At 39.7% G+C, this 13,160-nt stretch overlaps 1 protein-coding gene across 1 annotated transcript in view; it reads left to right on the top strand.

The window, feature by feature from the left end:
- The window catches only part of CUBN (cubilin), a 749,121-nt gene that overhangs the window by 512,402 nt on the left and 223,559 nt on the right, over positions 1–13,160 (top strand). The window contains exons 43-44 of the mRNA XM_053713984.1: positions 1,072–1,255; positions 11,520–11,694. Coding sequence (XP_053569959.1) covers positions 1,072–1,255; positions 11,520–11,694 — 359 coding nt within the window. The remainder of the gene's footprint in view (positions 1–1,071; positions 1,256–11,519; positions 11,695–13,160) is intronic.

Below are 13,160 nucleotides of genomic sequence, written 5' to 3' on the forward strand. Positions count from 1 at the left end.
CTTTGTTAAGTTTAGGAGTATGAAATGTTATTGTTGCAATGCTATACATGGTTGCAAATGTGTACCCTCCTGAGTTCCTATGCACCAGCTTCTTCAACAAAGAATACCAAGCACATTAAGCAAATTAGATAATTGAAGTACTTTAGAAAGTTTTTTTTATTTTGTGCTCTATCTGAATCATGAAAGCTGTCCCTTTAAATGTTTTTGTTAGCTAAATACTTTTACTATAAGTAGTCTAATAGTGCTCAGAAATAGATCTTGTTTAATGCATACATCAAAATTACTTCTCTTAGCCACTAGCCAGTAAATACACAATACTAAATTTTATGTTATTTGAAATCGATGTTGTGTCATTATTTTATTTTGAAAGTTTTTAATGGGAGACTTTAGTAATTTATAAAGCAGCCTGTGTCACATGAATTTCAAAAGTAGGCCAAGGGCGTCCCAAAGCAAAAATATTGGAAATGTCTGCTTTCTTACAAAAGCTCTAGAGCCCCATCTAGTGTCTGCAGGCTGCTATTGCAGTACCACGTGATACTACACACCCTCATGAATGAGTTATAATATGTACTGCTCAAAAGGACAAACATCAAATTATAAATATGTTTTAACATACAAATGAATATATAAAGTTCACAATAATATATTAATACATTTAATATTGTACTGCAGTACATAGATAATGGTAATATGTATGTTTTTAGTTCTAGAACAATAGGTTATTTTCTATGCAGTCCATAAATGATTGATAATTTCCATTTTTGATTAGAATTAATTGATTTGTATTATTTTTCTCATTTCTCATAAAAACAAGTTTGTGAAACAATGAATAAGTAATCTCCTAACTAAAATACAGAAATAAATATGTAAACACTTACTCAATGATTCTCTGAAAAAAAGTACTATTAAAATACATCAAATTAAATGTCTTTTTATCTGACTAGTTTAACTGCAAATTAATGATAACTTTTTGTTAAATAATATTTCTTAATACTGTCGTTCCTGCCCATTTGCATGCAGTTACAAATAAATGAATAAATTACTAGTCCATGTGCCACAAATATTTTCTAGCTAAGAAATGGCCCTTATGAGTCTGCACCTCCTTTGGGACCCCCTGAGCGCAATGGAAAGTTTTGTGGGAACACTGCGCCATCAACAATGCACACAAGTGATAATGAGATGTTTGTTCGTTTTGTTTCTGACAACACTAATGAGGGCAAAGGATTTAAACTTAAATACGAAGCAAAAAGTTTGGGTAAGTAGTGTTTTTTTTAACTGTATTTACTTTAATTTAGTCTGTGAAATATTTGTCTTTACTCTAGAAGAAAGGGCTAAACCATTTAATGTTAAAGGGACAGTCAAGTCCAAAAAAAACCTTTATTTTTCAAATAGGGCATGCAATTTTAAACAACTTTCCAATTTACTTTTATCAACAATTTTGCTTTGTTCTCTTGGTATTCTTAGTTGAAAGCTAGACCTAGGAAGGCTCATATGATAATTTCTAAGCCCTTGAAGAACGCCTCTAATCACATGCTTTGTATTTGCTTTTCACAGCAGGGGAGAGCTAGTTCAGGTAAACCCTATAGATAACATTGTGAGCATGCCCGTGGATTGTGGCAGACACTGCACTAATTGGCTAAAATGCAAGTCAATAGATAATAACTAAAAGTCATGTGATTAGGGGCGGTCAGAAGATGCTTAGATACAAGATAGTCACAGCAGTAAAAAGTGTATTAATATAACAGTGTTGGTTTTGCAAAACTGGGGAATGGGTAATAAAGGGATTATCTATCTTTTTAAACAACAAAAATTCTGGTGTTAACTGTCCCTTTAACTCATATTCCTCATCTACAGGTGATAAACATTTGGGGCTAAACTCTATTCAAAACACTACAATGTATGCTCTACACAAACCTAGCAACAAATCTACTTTTGTAGAGTGCTATTTTAGCGACTAGAACAGACTTGAGCTGCACTGCACATGCACTGCACTTGTATGTTTTTTAGTTTTCAAAAAAAAGCTTTATTGGCGAAATGTGAAAAATACAGAGCATTAATATGAATACATTACATTGTCAGTTGTAAATAATTTCAAACCCCTGTACAAATGAAGTTTGTTTGTATCATTTCGCAGATAGGAATTAGTTCAATTCAAACAGCATAAGAAACTTCGTCAGATACTGTAGAAGTGTATTCTGACTATATATCACAAACATCTAACATCAGCTGTTTAGTGATGCCAAGTATATTTACAAAGAAGAGATAAGAAAGAAGTAGAAGTGTAAATCCTCCGGTACAGTTCATGTGGTATTTATAGCATTTTAGCAGCCTACATACCTTACACAGCTGCTTATAATACTGCACTCGGTATAAAAGTAATTGTCTAGTAGAAAAGAAATAGTAGGATAGGGCTTCAGGGAGTAAAGAAGGAAGGGAAAGAAGGGAGGGGGGAAAAAAAAAAAAAAAAAAAGGGGGGGGGGGGGAGAAGGATACCCTTCCCCCTGTAACCGTTTCCCAGAACCGAACGCTTCAGCTCCCCGTTAGCTCACATTCCTCGTCCCTCCCAGGTCAGCAGCATCATCTCATGTGTACACAGTTTCCCAATTTTAAGGTAGTGGTATCTTTCAAGTCCCAGCAGGTCTGTTACTGTAGCTTTCCACTCCTGAACACTAGGGGTGGTCTGCTTTTTCCAGTACCTGGGAATCAAACCTTTTGCTCCATTGAGCATCACAAGGAGAAGTCTATATTTATCTTCCCTAGTGATCTTAGGTAGCTGATGATATAGTAAGTAGCTTGGATTGGGAGGAATGATCACCTCTAGAACCCTACTCATTTCGGCCATTATGTCATTCCAGTAAGGCGTTAGTAGGGGGCAGGTCCACCAAACATGTAATAGGGTGCCATTTTCTCCGCATCCTCTCCAGCATCCCCCATTTGTGTGGGGGTATATGTGTTTTAATCTTTGGGGGGTCAGATACCATCTGCTCAACAATTTATATTGTGTTTCCTGAACCCTAGCCGAGACTGAGGCTCTCTTTGTTTTGTCAAATATCTTGTTCCATTCCCTGGGTCCTATTTCTAGGCCCAGCTCATTTTGCCATGTCTGTGTATACCCCGGAAGGTAGTCCTCCCCGCCTTGTAGTAACAGTCTATATATCTGGGAGATCAGGTGAGACGGAGGCGTGGTCATTGTGCACAGGGTTTCAAAGTAAGTTCTGCGTCTAGTCAAGTCTAGCTTGGCTTTATGGGTGTCAAGGTAGTGCAAAGTCTGTGTCACTGTGAACCATGAGGTAAAAACCTCTCTGTTCCACTCAACTAATTCCGCTTGTGACTTCAATTTATCCCGACAGAGTATGTTATATATTGCTGATTCGCCAAGGCTATAATTCTTGTTCGGGAAATTGAGTCTTGATAGAAATTCCATATCAGGATTTTCTCTGATGGATGTAATTGGCGAGGATTGCGTCGATACATATGCGGCTTTTTTAATCAGTTTATCCCAAATCGAGAATACCTCCTCTATCATTGGGTAGAGCCTGACCACAGCAGGTCTGTCATTGGAGGGGATCCACGCGAGAGCTCCCACGTTGCCCCTCTTCAGAATTACGCCATCGATCTGAACCCAGGCCTTTTGGGCCGAGTTATGACACCACTCCACCAAACGCTGAAGGGACATTGCCGTGTGATACATTCTCAAGTCTGGTATACCTAGCCCGCCTCTATTCCGAGACAGGAAGGTAGTTTTCCTGTTGATTCTCGGCTTCAGATCTCTCCAAATATAGGACTCTAGGGCAGACTGTATCTGATGAATGATGTGGGAAGCCGTCGACAGAGGAATAGTCTGCATGACATATAGCACCCGTGGTAGCACATTCATCTTGACCACACCGATGCGACCCAGCCAAGAGATGGTTTTATTTCTCCAGGACGATAGGTCTTTAAGGATCTCATCTCTGATGTTTTTATAGTTCATGTCCACTATCTCCTTTATGCATGGGGTTAGGTATATACCAAGATATTTCAGTTTGCCATGTGCTATTTTTATCGGGCATGCTCCCTCCAGAGTCCGGAAGTCGGTGTGGGGAATTGTGACATTCATAATCTCTGATTTGGAAGGGTTCAAGAGAAAGTTTGATACTGTGCCAAAGAGTGTGAACTCTTCTAGGGCCGCCACCAAGGACCCCTTCACGTCCGATATCATAAGTAAGACATCATCTGCGTACATGGCGAGTTTATGTTCATCGCTTCCCACAGGGATGCCATGTACTTCTGGGTTTGCCCGGATCCTACTCGCCAAGACTTCAATTGTCAATGCGAATAAGAGCGGAGACAGGGGACAGCCCTGTCTGGTCCCATTGCGAATTGTAAAGGCATTGGAGAGTACACCGTTCACCCTAACCCTAGCATTCGGTGACGAATACAAAGACATGATCTTGTTTATAAATTTGGATCCCAGGCCAAATTTCTCCAGAGTGTGTCGCATAAACACCCAGCTGACCCGGTCAAACGCTTTTTCTGCGTCTGTGGAGACCAGGGCCAGCGGGGTTGCAATATTATGAGCATGTGTTATAATCTGGAGGACCTTTAGGGTATTATCCCTTGCCTCACGTTTCGGAATAAAGCCTACTTGGTCAGTAGAGATCAATTGAGGTAGATATTTGTTGAGGCGGTTAGCTATGACTTTCGCCAGAATCTTGATATCTGAATTTAATAACGATATAGGGCGGTAGTTCTCTGGTCTATTGTCTGGTTTGTTAGGTTTAGGGATCACTGTGATATGTGCTTCTAGCATCAAGTGAGGTAAAACTGGGGAGTTGGACAACTGGTTAAAAAGAATCAACATTTCTGGTGCCAATATATCACCGAATGTTTTATAGTATTTAGTTCCAAATCCGTCCGGACCTGGGCTTTTCCCGGTTGCCAGATCTTTAATGGCTTGTTTAATTTCTGACAATGTGATCCAGAGTGTGTCGCTTTTCCCGGTTGCCAGATCTTTAATGGCTTGTTTAATTTCTGACAATGTGATCCAGAGTGTGTCGCATAAACACCCAGCTGACCCGGTCAAACGCTTTTTCTGCGTCTGTGGAGACCAGGGCCAGCGGGGTTGCAGTATTATGAGCATGTGTTATAATCTGGAGGACCTTTAGGGTATTATCCCTTGCCTCACGTTTCGGAATAAAGCCTACTTGGTCAGTAGAGATCAATTGAGGTAGATATTTGTTGAGGCGGTTAGCTATGACTTTCGCCAGAATCTTGATATCTGAATTTAATAACGATATAGGGCGGTAGTTCTCTGGTCTATTGTCTGGTTTGTTAGGTTTAGGGATCACTGTGATATGTGCTTCTAGCATCGAGTGAGGTAAAACCGGGGAGTTGGACAACTGGTTAAAAAGAATCAACATTTCTGGTGCCAATATATCACCGAATGTTTTATAGTATTTAGTTCCAAATCCGTCCGGACCTGGGCTTTTCCCGGTTGCCAGATCTTTAATGGCTTGTTTAATTTCTGACAATGTGATCGGAGACTCCAATGCCTCAGAATCTTGGTCAGAGAGCTTAGGGATCTCCACCCCTTCTAGGTACTCCAATATCTGGTGTATTTCGCGTGCTCGAGAGAGGGGCTCATTTCTTACATCATCTACTCTCTGTATGTTATATAGGCTCTCATAGTAAGATCCGAAGATCTCTGCGATTGATTTGCCGTCCTCTTTCGATCCCCCATCTGGGTGAATCATGCTATATACATAGTGTTTGTTTTTTTTCCTCGCTATTGCTCTGGCTAGTAGACGTCCAGCTTTATCCCCTTGCTCATAAAATTGTTGCCTCAGGATTAAGGCCGCTTTTTGATAGTCTACTTGAAGGAACTTCATGAGTTCCGATCTCGCTTGAGCCAGAGTCTCGGCCAATGTAATATCAGCTGGCACTCTTTTATGTGCTTGTTCCGCTGTTTCTACCTCAGCGAGCAAGCTACGATACTTTTCTCTCTTTCTCCTAACTAGACCAGCCTTTCGCTTGAGAAAGAGGCCTCTGATTGTGCATTTATGAGCCTCCCAGACCACTGAGGTCTGGGAGTCCGAGTCTCTGTGTATTTGGAAATATTCCAACAAAGCCTTTTCTATTTCCAGTCTGAACACTGGATCCTCCAGAAGGAGGTCATCCATCTTCCAGATGTAAGGTGTGGCCGGTACGTTAGACCACAATACGGTACAAGTGACCGGAGCATGGTCTGACCATGTAATGGGAAGTATGTTACTATTCGTGGAGAGTGTGAGTCCGACAGTGTCCGTAAACCAGTAATCAATTCTGGAATATTTTCTATGAGGGTGAGAGTAAAATGTGTAATTTTTAGATGAGGGGTGGTGCAACCGCCAAATGTCATGTAGTGCCGTGTCCCTTAGAGTAGTCAATATACGTTTAAGCGATTTATGGGGGACGCTGGAAAGTCCGTCGGAGGTGTCCAGAGCTGGGTCCAAGGAGGCATTTAGATCACCACCCAAGAACAAAATACCATCTTGGATCTCGAGCGTTTTGTGTATTACCTTCTGAAAGAAGACCTGCTGAGATTGGTTGGGGCAATAAACATTAACTAATGTTATGGGTCTGCTGTAAAGTGAACCTGTGAGGATCAGGTATCTACCCTCTGGGTCCCTGTATATTTGTGCAAGTTTGAATGGTACATCTGAACTGAAAAGGACACCCACCCCGTTTTTTTTCTGGGGACCTGAGGCAAAAAAGGCCAGTGGGTATTGTCGGCTAAACCAGCGAGGTTCATGGCCTACTGCAAAGTGTGTTTCTTGTAGGTAGATGATATTACCTCCCTGTCTATGTAGGTCTCTCATTACCATAGAGCGCTTAGCTGGACTATTCAGGCCTTTTGCATTTATAGAAATCAATTCTTTGGGACGGGACACAATTCCCAAGCGCGGGTTCGCCATACTTTTCTTATTCTTTCTGGGAAGAAGAAAAAAAAAAAAAAAAAAAAAAAAAAGGGGGGGGGGGGAAGGGGGTAGAGAGGGAGGAGAGGGGGTAGAGAGGGAGGAAAGGGGTAGTGGGAGATAGAGGAAAAGTAGAAGAGGTTAGAAGAAAGTTAGGAAAACGAGAACGTACTAGCGGGAGATAGAAAAGAATGAGTTACGACACAGTGAAGAAAGCTTAAGTGTGAAGCACTCTGTGTGACAGACTCTTTGTTATAGGAAGAAACCGTAACTGGTATTGTGCAGAAACCAATCTATCTAGTAAAGAACAGTTAACAATAATAAACAACAAAAGCAGGGGTAGTGTTCCCCGCCTACTTACACTACATATATTTTCCTTTGAAAAAATACAAAACAGTAATAAGTGCATTTAAAAAGTGCATTTACACGCCCTACCCTCCACATGTTTATGAGAGAGCTCCTAAGTCGAGCCTCTTGCCAGATTCCAGGGGAGAACCTAATATGGGGTCGTCAATCTATATGCTGGGAAGGTCCTTGTCCCTTCCGTGGCTTGATAAATTTAGTGATTGCTTTTAGGTGTTCTCTGTACCTGTGGACAACTAGGTTGTTATCTACTACCTATGCTTTTATGGGGTGTTCTCTGCCTCAATTGGGTAAAAGACCCCTGATAGAGTTGATCTAAACCTATCCAGAAAGAGGGAGACCCGATGGCTGCAGAGCCTCAGCTCACCACTAATTGGTCTTATGGACTTGGTAACATTATTTATACTAAAATATTCTCTTCTTACACACTGGTCTTATAGGTCTAGGGATTGTCTATATATTATTTTTCTGTTCCTATAGTACTTAGTTATTGTTTAGTCAAGCATATCTATTACTCCACGTATTTAATAAGGGACTTAGACTGAGGGCTTCTGGAGTTTGCTCCAGAGGAACATTATTATGGAGCTAGCTATTTTACTCCTATCAGACTGTGTGCAATAAACTAGCTGAGTCAAGTGAGCAGCAGCTCAATCCAATCTTAATAACATACAGGGGTAGTGTGGTTGTAACTATAGGATCGAGTTCTGAACTATGAGGTAATAACATACAATTATTCAAACATGTGTACACACAATAGAGCATCATTAGTACAGGAACAACATGCATTTAGCTGGTACTGCTACCAGTATCATTTTTGGGGTTGACCACAGGGGTTATTATCAGACAAGACTTGTAACAACTTTAAACACCATTAGGTTATAACTTATCTGAGTCGATTCTCAATGTCCAGGAAGTTAAAGCCCAGTTTCAGGGCTACTGCAAGGATAGGTAGGGCGCAACATCCAAGTAATGAGAAAATAATGTTTCTTATGTTCAGTCTGGAAGGTGCTGCAGGCCACTGGGTTCCCCATCAGCTGGGCCCTCCGGAGCCACAGGGGCCCTCACAGGAAGTCTTATATTGAGGCCCAAAGCCTGGTTGAAGGATGGGAGGTCTGCTGGTGTCTTGAAGACATGTGTGACATTATTTTTAGAGACCATGAGGCTAGTAGGAAAACCCCATCTATACGGGATTCTATTAGCCTTCAAAACAGAAGTAACAAACCTGAGGTCTCTCCTCTTTTGTAGAGTAGTTGGACTCAGATCCGAATATACTTGCAGCTCCACACCTCTGAATTCTATCTGCTGCTTGTTTCTAGCCAGTCTAAGCACTTCTTCTTTTTCTTTGAAGGACAGCAGCTTTAAGATGATGTCTCTAGGTGGGGGCCGTCCTGAAGGTTTAGGGCGAAGCGCCCTGTGTGCTCTTTCAATCTGAATTTCAGGGCCCACGATTTCATTTCTGAGATATTTGACAAAATCTTAAATATATTCCTGTATAGCAGGGGGTTCAATTGACTCTGGAACTCCTCGCAGTCTGAGGTTGTTCCTCCTACTGCGGTTCTCAAGGTCTTCGATTCTGTCTAGTAACGTATGTACTGTACTCTCTTGCGCCTGTAGGAAGCTGGCTTGATGTTGGAGGTCAGAACTGAGTGCCTCATGCTTTTCCTCTACTTGAGTTACTCTGCGGTCAACAGCTGAAATATCTCGTTTAAGTTCCTGAAACATGGATTTAAAATCCCTCATGGCCTCTTTTATGTCTGCTTTGGAAGAAAGAAGCTTTATATCCTCCTTGGTCACACAGTTTTGGTGGGTGGGCATTGTTTCAGGGTTATGAATCTGTGCAGTTACACCTTTCTGATGTGTCTCAGGCCTCCCCAAAGGAGCAGCAGGTTCATTTGCTATTAAAAAATTGTCCATCACTGTGGTTTGGGAATTCTTAGGCAATCTAGTTTGTCTTTTACTAGACATTACATAAGCTCCACCAATTTGAGCTTTATAAGTTGAGAGTGGTGTAATAGTCTCAGCAACAGGTATTTACAAACAAATATATCTCTGTAAGGCAGCAGCGATAACGTGTTTGTGGCCTTTATTTTGCTTTAAGAAATTAGATTTCTCTCGAGGGGACCGTTAGGATCTAAGGCACTGAGGTTGTTGGAGAGGTCTGGTGGATAAGGCACTGTTCTGCACCGTGTATGGTTAATCAGATTGACTTTGTATGCAGTGCACTTATCAATTTTGCGGCCTATGCAGTAGCGGCTATGAAAACTCAGCTGTTCCCTTATAACAAGCCTCCCTCACAGAGCCCACCACCAAATCCTCAGATTAAGAGCTGGTAAAGGATAGGAGAGTTCAGTACCTCACGAGTGGTAAGTGATAAGCAGCGATCTCAGCCGCCACGTGGCTCCTCATATGAGTCTGATGTTGCGATCCTGCTGGGGCCTGCTCCTCTTCCAGACCGGCACACTGTCTGCACTTGCTGATGGGAGTCACCGCGAAGGAGGCCGGTGTCTGGTGTGTAGTCCCCCTTGATCGCGGCTTGTAAGTAGTCTCCTCCAGTACAGTTGTTGGTCTCCACGTTATGTGCGCCACAGCGCACAGGCTCACCTCGGATCAGAACGGCTCCGGAGTTGTGACAAATCAGCTTGTTACTGGAGTTACGATGCACCGCTCGTGATCCGCCACCTAGTCGGTAAAGCCGATTGCTGTTCAGAGGTACCTGAGTGCGGTCACTACCTCTGGGTGAGCTCAGGCCCAGCAATGGCGGTGCCGTTTTCAAGTGCGGCTAGACGGTTATGAAAGCAGCCACAGAGCTGTAGAAGGTGTCTCAGATTAGAGGGTTAATGTTAGGATGTTCAAAAATTCTATATTCTGCTTAAAATTATATAGTGTATGCACTTATTTTAGTGTAAGCTCAGCAGGGACATCAGAGCTTTTCTAGAAAGCAGCCATGTTCAGCTATGGCTAGGCTCCGCCCCTCGCACTTGTATGTTTTTTATCACTTTACCACTATCTATACCAAAGGAGAGGATTGCATGACAGGTCCTTTACCTGATAGTAATAATAATAATCATGAACTTGTAACACTAGTTTATATAAAGAGGTAACATACTAATATATATATATAATCATTAATACTAATATATATTTTTACTTTAGAACTTGATTTGATTTACTTAGAGATATTTTCAGTTACTAAAAGGGCATGAAACCGAAATTTTTTTGTTCATGAGTCAGATAGAACATACAATTTTAAACAACTTTCCAATTTAATTCCATTACTGAATTTGCTTTGTTCTATTATTACTCTTTTTTTGAAAAGCATGCATAGGTAGGTTGAGGAGCTGGGAGCTAGCTGTAGATTGGTGGTAGCACATATATGCCTCTTGTCATCGGCTTACCAATGTGTTCAGCTAGCTCCCAGTAACACATTGCTGCTCCTTCAATAAAGCAAAAAGAGAATGAAGCAACATTGATAACAGAAGTAAATTGCAAATTTGTCTACAAATGAATGCTTTATCTGAATCATGAATGAAACAAATTGGGTTTCATGTCCCTTTAACTTGTAATTGTAAAGCTGTTCTATATAGGCGTTGTACAACTTATTATTGACCACAAACAGATTATCAGGAGCTGCAGTATTGTATTAACAGACATAGACTATGGTTACTACATTACTTTTGTGGCAGTTGTCGATACCTGGCTGCCACATACCATTGTAGAGATAGAGTAGGGCAACTCACATGCCCCTGCTTTTAGCAACAGTTATGCAATATTGCTGGAGAACTATTTCACCGCTATCTGTTTGCTTCGGATCTAGGCTTTGGTGTGGGTACTATTTAATGACAAAGCAATGAAGCAATTCATGTTATGCTCTAACACATGAAATGTTCAAATACATTGTTCCTGATAATTGTCATATTTACAGACTGCTATATGAAAAGATGCACAAAAATATTTAAGAAATGTTTTTTTAAATAAGAAAGAAATAATCGCAAATAAATATCCCAATAAATTAACAGAGTTATGATAAAAAAAAGTGTGGTAGTTTTGTTTACAGCTAGAAGACTCTATCAATCATATATACAGTATACTTTGTATGTGTGTGTATATATATATATATATATATATATATATATATATATACGCACACGCACACACACACACAATATCTTGTATTGAAGAATTGCTAAACACTCCATAACTTTGATATATATTTCTGTCTAGCATGTGGAGGAACTATATATGTGAGCCAATCTGATCCCAGTGGATTTGTTTCATCACCCAAGTATCCTGAGAACTATCCTCAAAATGCTGATTGCGCATGGACCATCATAGTACCAAACTCAGAAGCGGTGCAACTGGATTTTAAAGATCAATTTTATATTGAACCATCCACCAAGTACTGATTGTTATGATATTTATTTTATAAACCAGCATTGTGATAAATTGTGCAACATTTAAATTATTCACTTAATTTTTTGATCTGAAGTAATATTTGAATATTTCCCTGTGGTTTTCATTATTTTATTGACTGCCTTTCATAAATTAAAAAAAAAAAAAAAGAGTAGTGTCATGTTAGTCAGTGCATTATAAGAAAACATAAATCATTTTGTGATTTTAGGTAAAAAAATACCCTCAATACGAAAGCCTTAATTGCATTTTAATATGAGAATAAGATAAGTTAGTACATATTTTACCACACTTTCCCTTTTGGATACCAAATTAAAGGGACAGTCTAGTCAAAATTAAACTTTCATGATTCAGATTTTTTTTTCCAGTCATTTTAAACAACTTTCCAATTGACTTTTATAATCACGTTTGCTTTGTTCACTTGGTATTCTTAGTGGAAAGCTAAACCTAGGAAGGCTCATATGGCAATTTCTAAGATCTTGAAGGCTGCCTCTTATCTGAATGCATTTGACAGTTTTTCACAGCTAGACTGTGTTAGTTCATTTGTGCCATATAGATAACCTTGTTCTCATGCCCGTGGAGTTACTTATGAGAGGGTACTGAATGACTAAAATGCAAATCTGTCAAAAGAACTGAAATATGGCGACAGTCTGCAGAGGCTTAGCTACAAGTTTTCATAGAGGTAAAAAGTGTATAAATATAACTGTTGGTTATGCAAAACTGGGGTATAAAGGGATTATCTATCTTTTTAAATAATAAAAATTCTGGAGTAGACTGTCACTTTAATTCCTAAGGTGTTGCAAGTTATTATAAAGTATAGATATATTCTTATAACCTGGTGCAAAAATAGTAAAATATGTATCTGGGATTATAATTCATCTTTTTTAAATCCTAAATTTTGTTTCTGGATTGGACAAGTCTTGTTTCAAAATTTGGCCTTCTCAGAACATTTTTAGAATCAAGGTCTTAATAGATTTTGAAAGGGAATCTATAAGATCCTTTGAAGAGTTGAGAAATATATTTTGTCTCCCTCATTCACATATCTATGCATATATTTAAGTAAAGCATTTTATTAATAAATTAATCAATTTAAATCCTCAATTTTTGGAGACCCTCTGCACAAGGTTTTTTTCTGCTTTTTTGAGCAAGAATTTTTCAATGTCATGAATTTGCCAGTTGAAGATCTTAAAGGGACATGAAACCCAATTTTTTTTCCTTTCGTGATTTAGAAAGAGCATGTCATTTTAAACAACTTTCTAATTTACTTCTATTATCTAATTTGCTTCATTCTCTTGATATCAGTTGCTGAAAAGCATATCTAGATATGCTCAGTAGCTGCTGATTGGTTGCTGCACATAAAGGCCTTGTTTGATTGACTCACACATGTGCATTGCTATTTCTTCAACAAAGGATATCTAAAGAATTGAGCAAATTAGATGATAGAAGTAAATTGGA

The sequence above is a fragment of the Bombina bombina genome, chromosome 5 (assembly GCF_027579735.1).
Source record: "Bombina bombina isolate aBomBom1 chromosome 5, aBomBom1.pri, whole genome shotgun sequence".
Classification (NCBI taxonomy): Eukaryota; Metazoa; Chordata; class Amphibia; order Anura; family Bombinatoridae; genus Bombina; species Bombina bombina.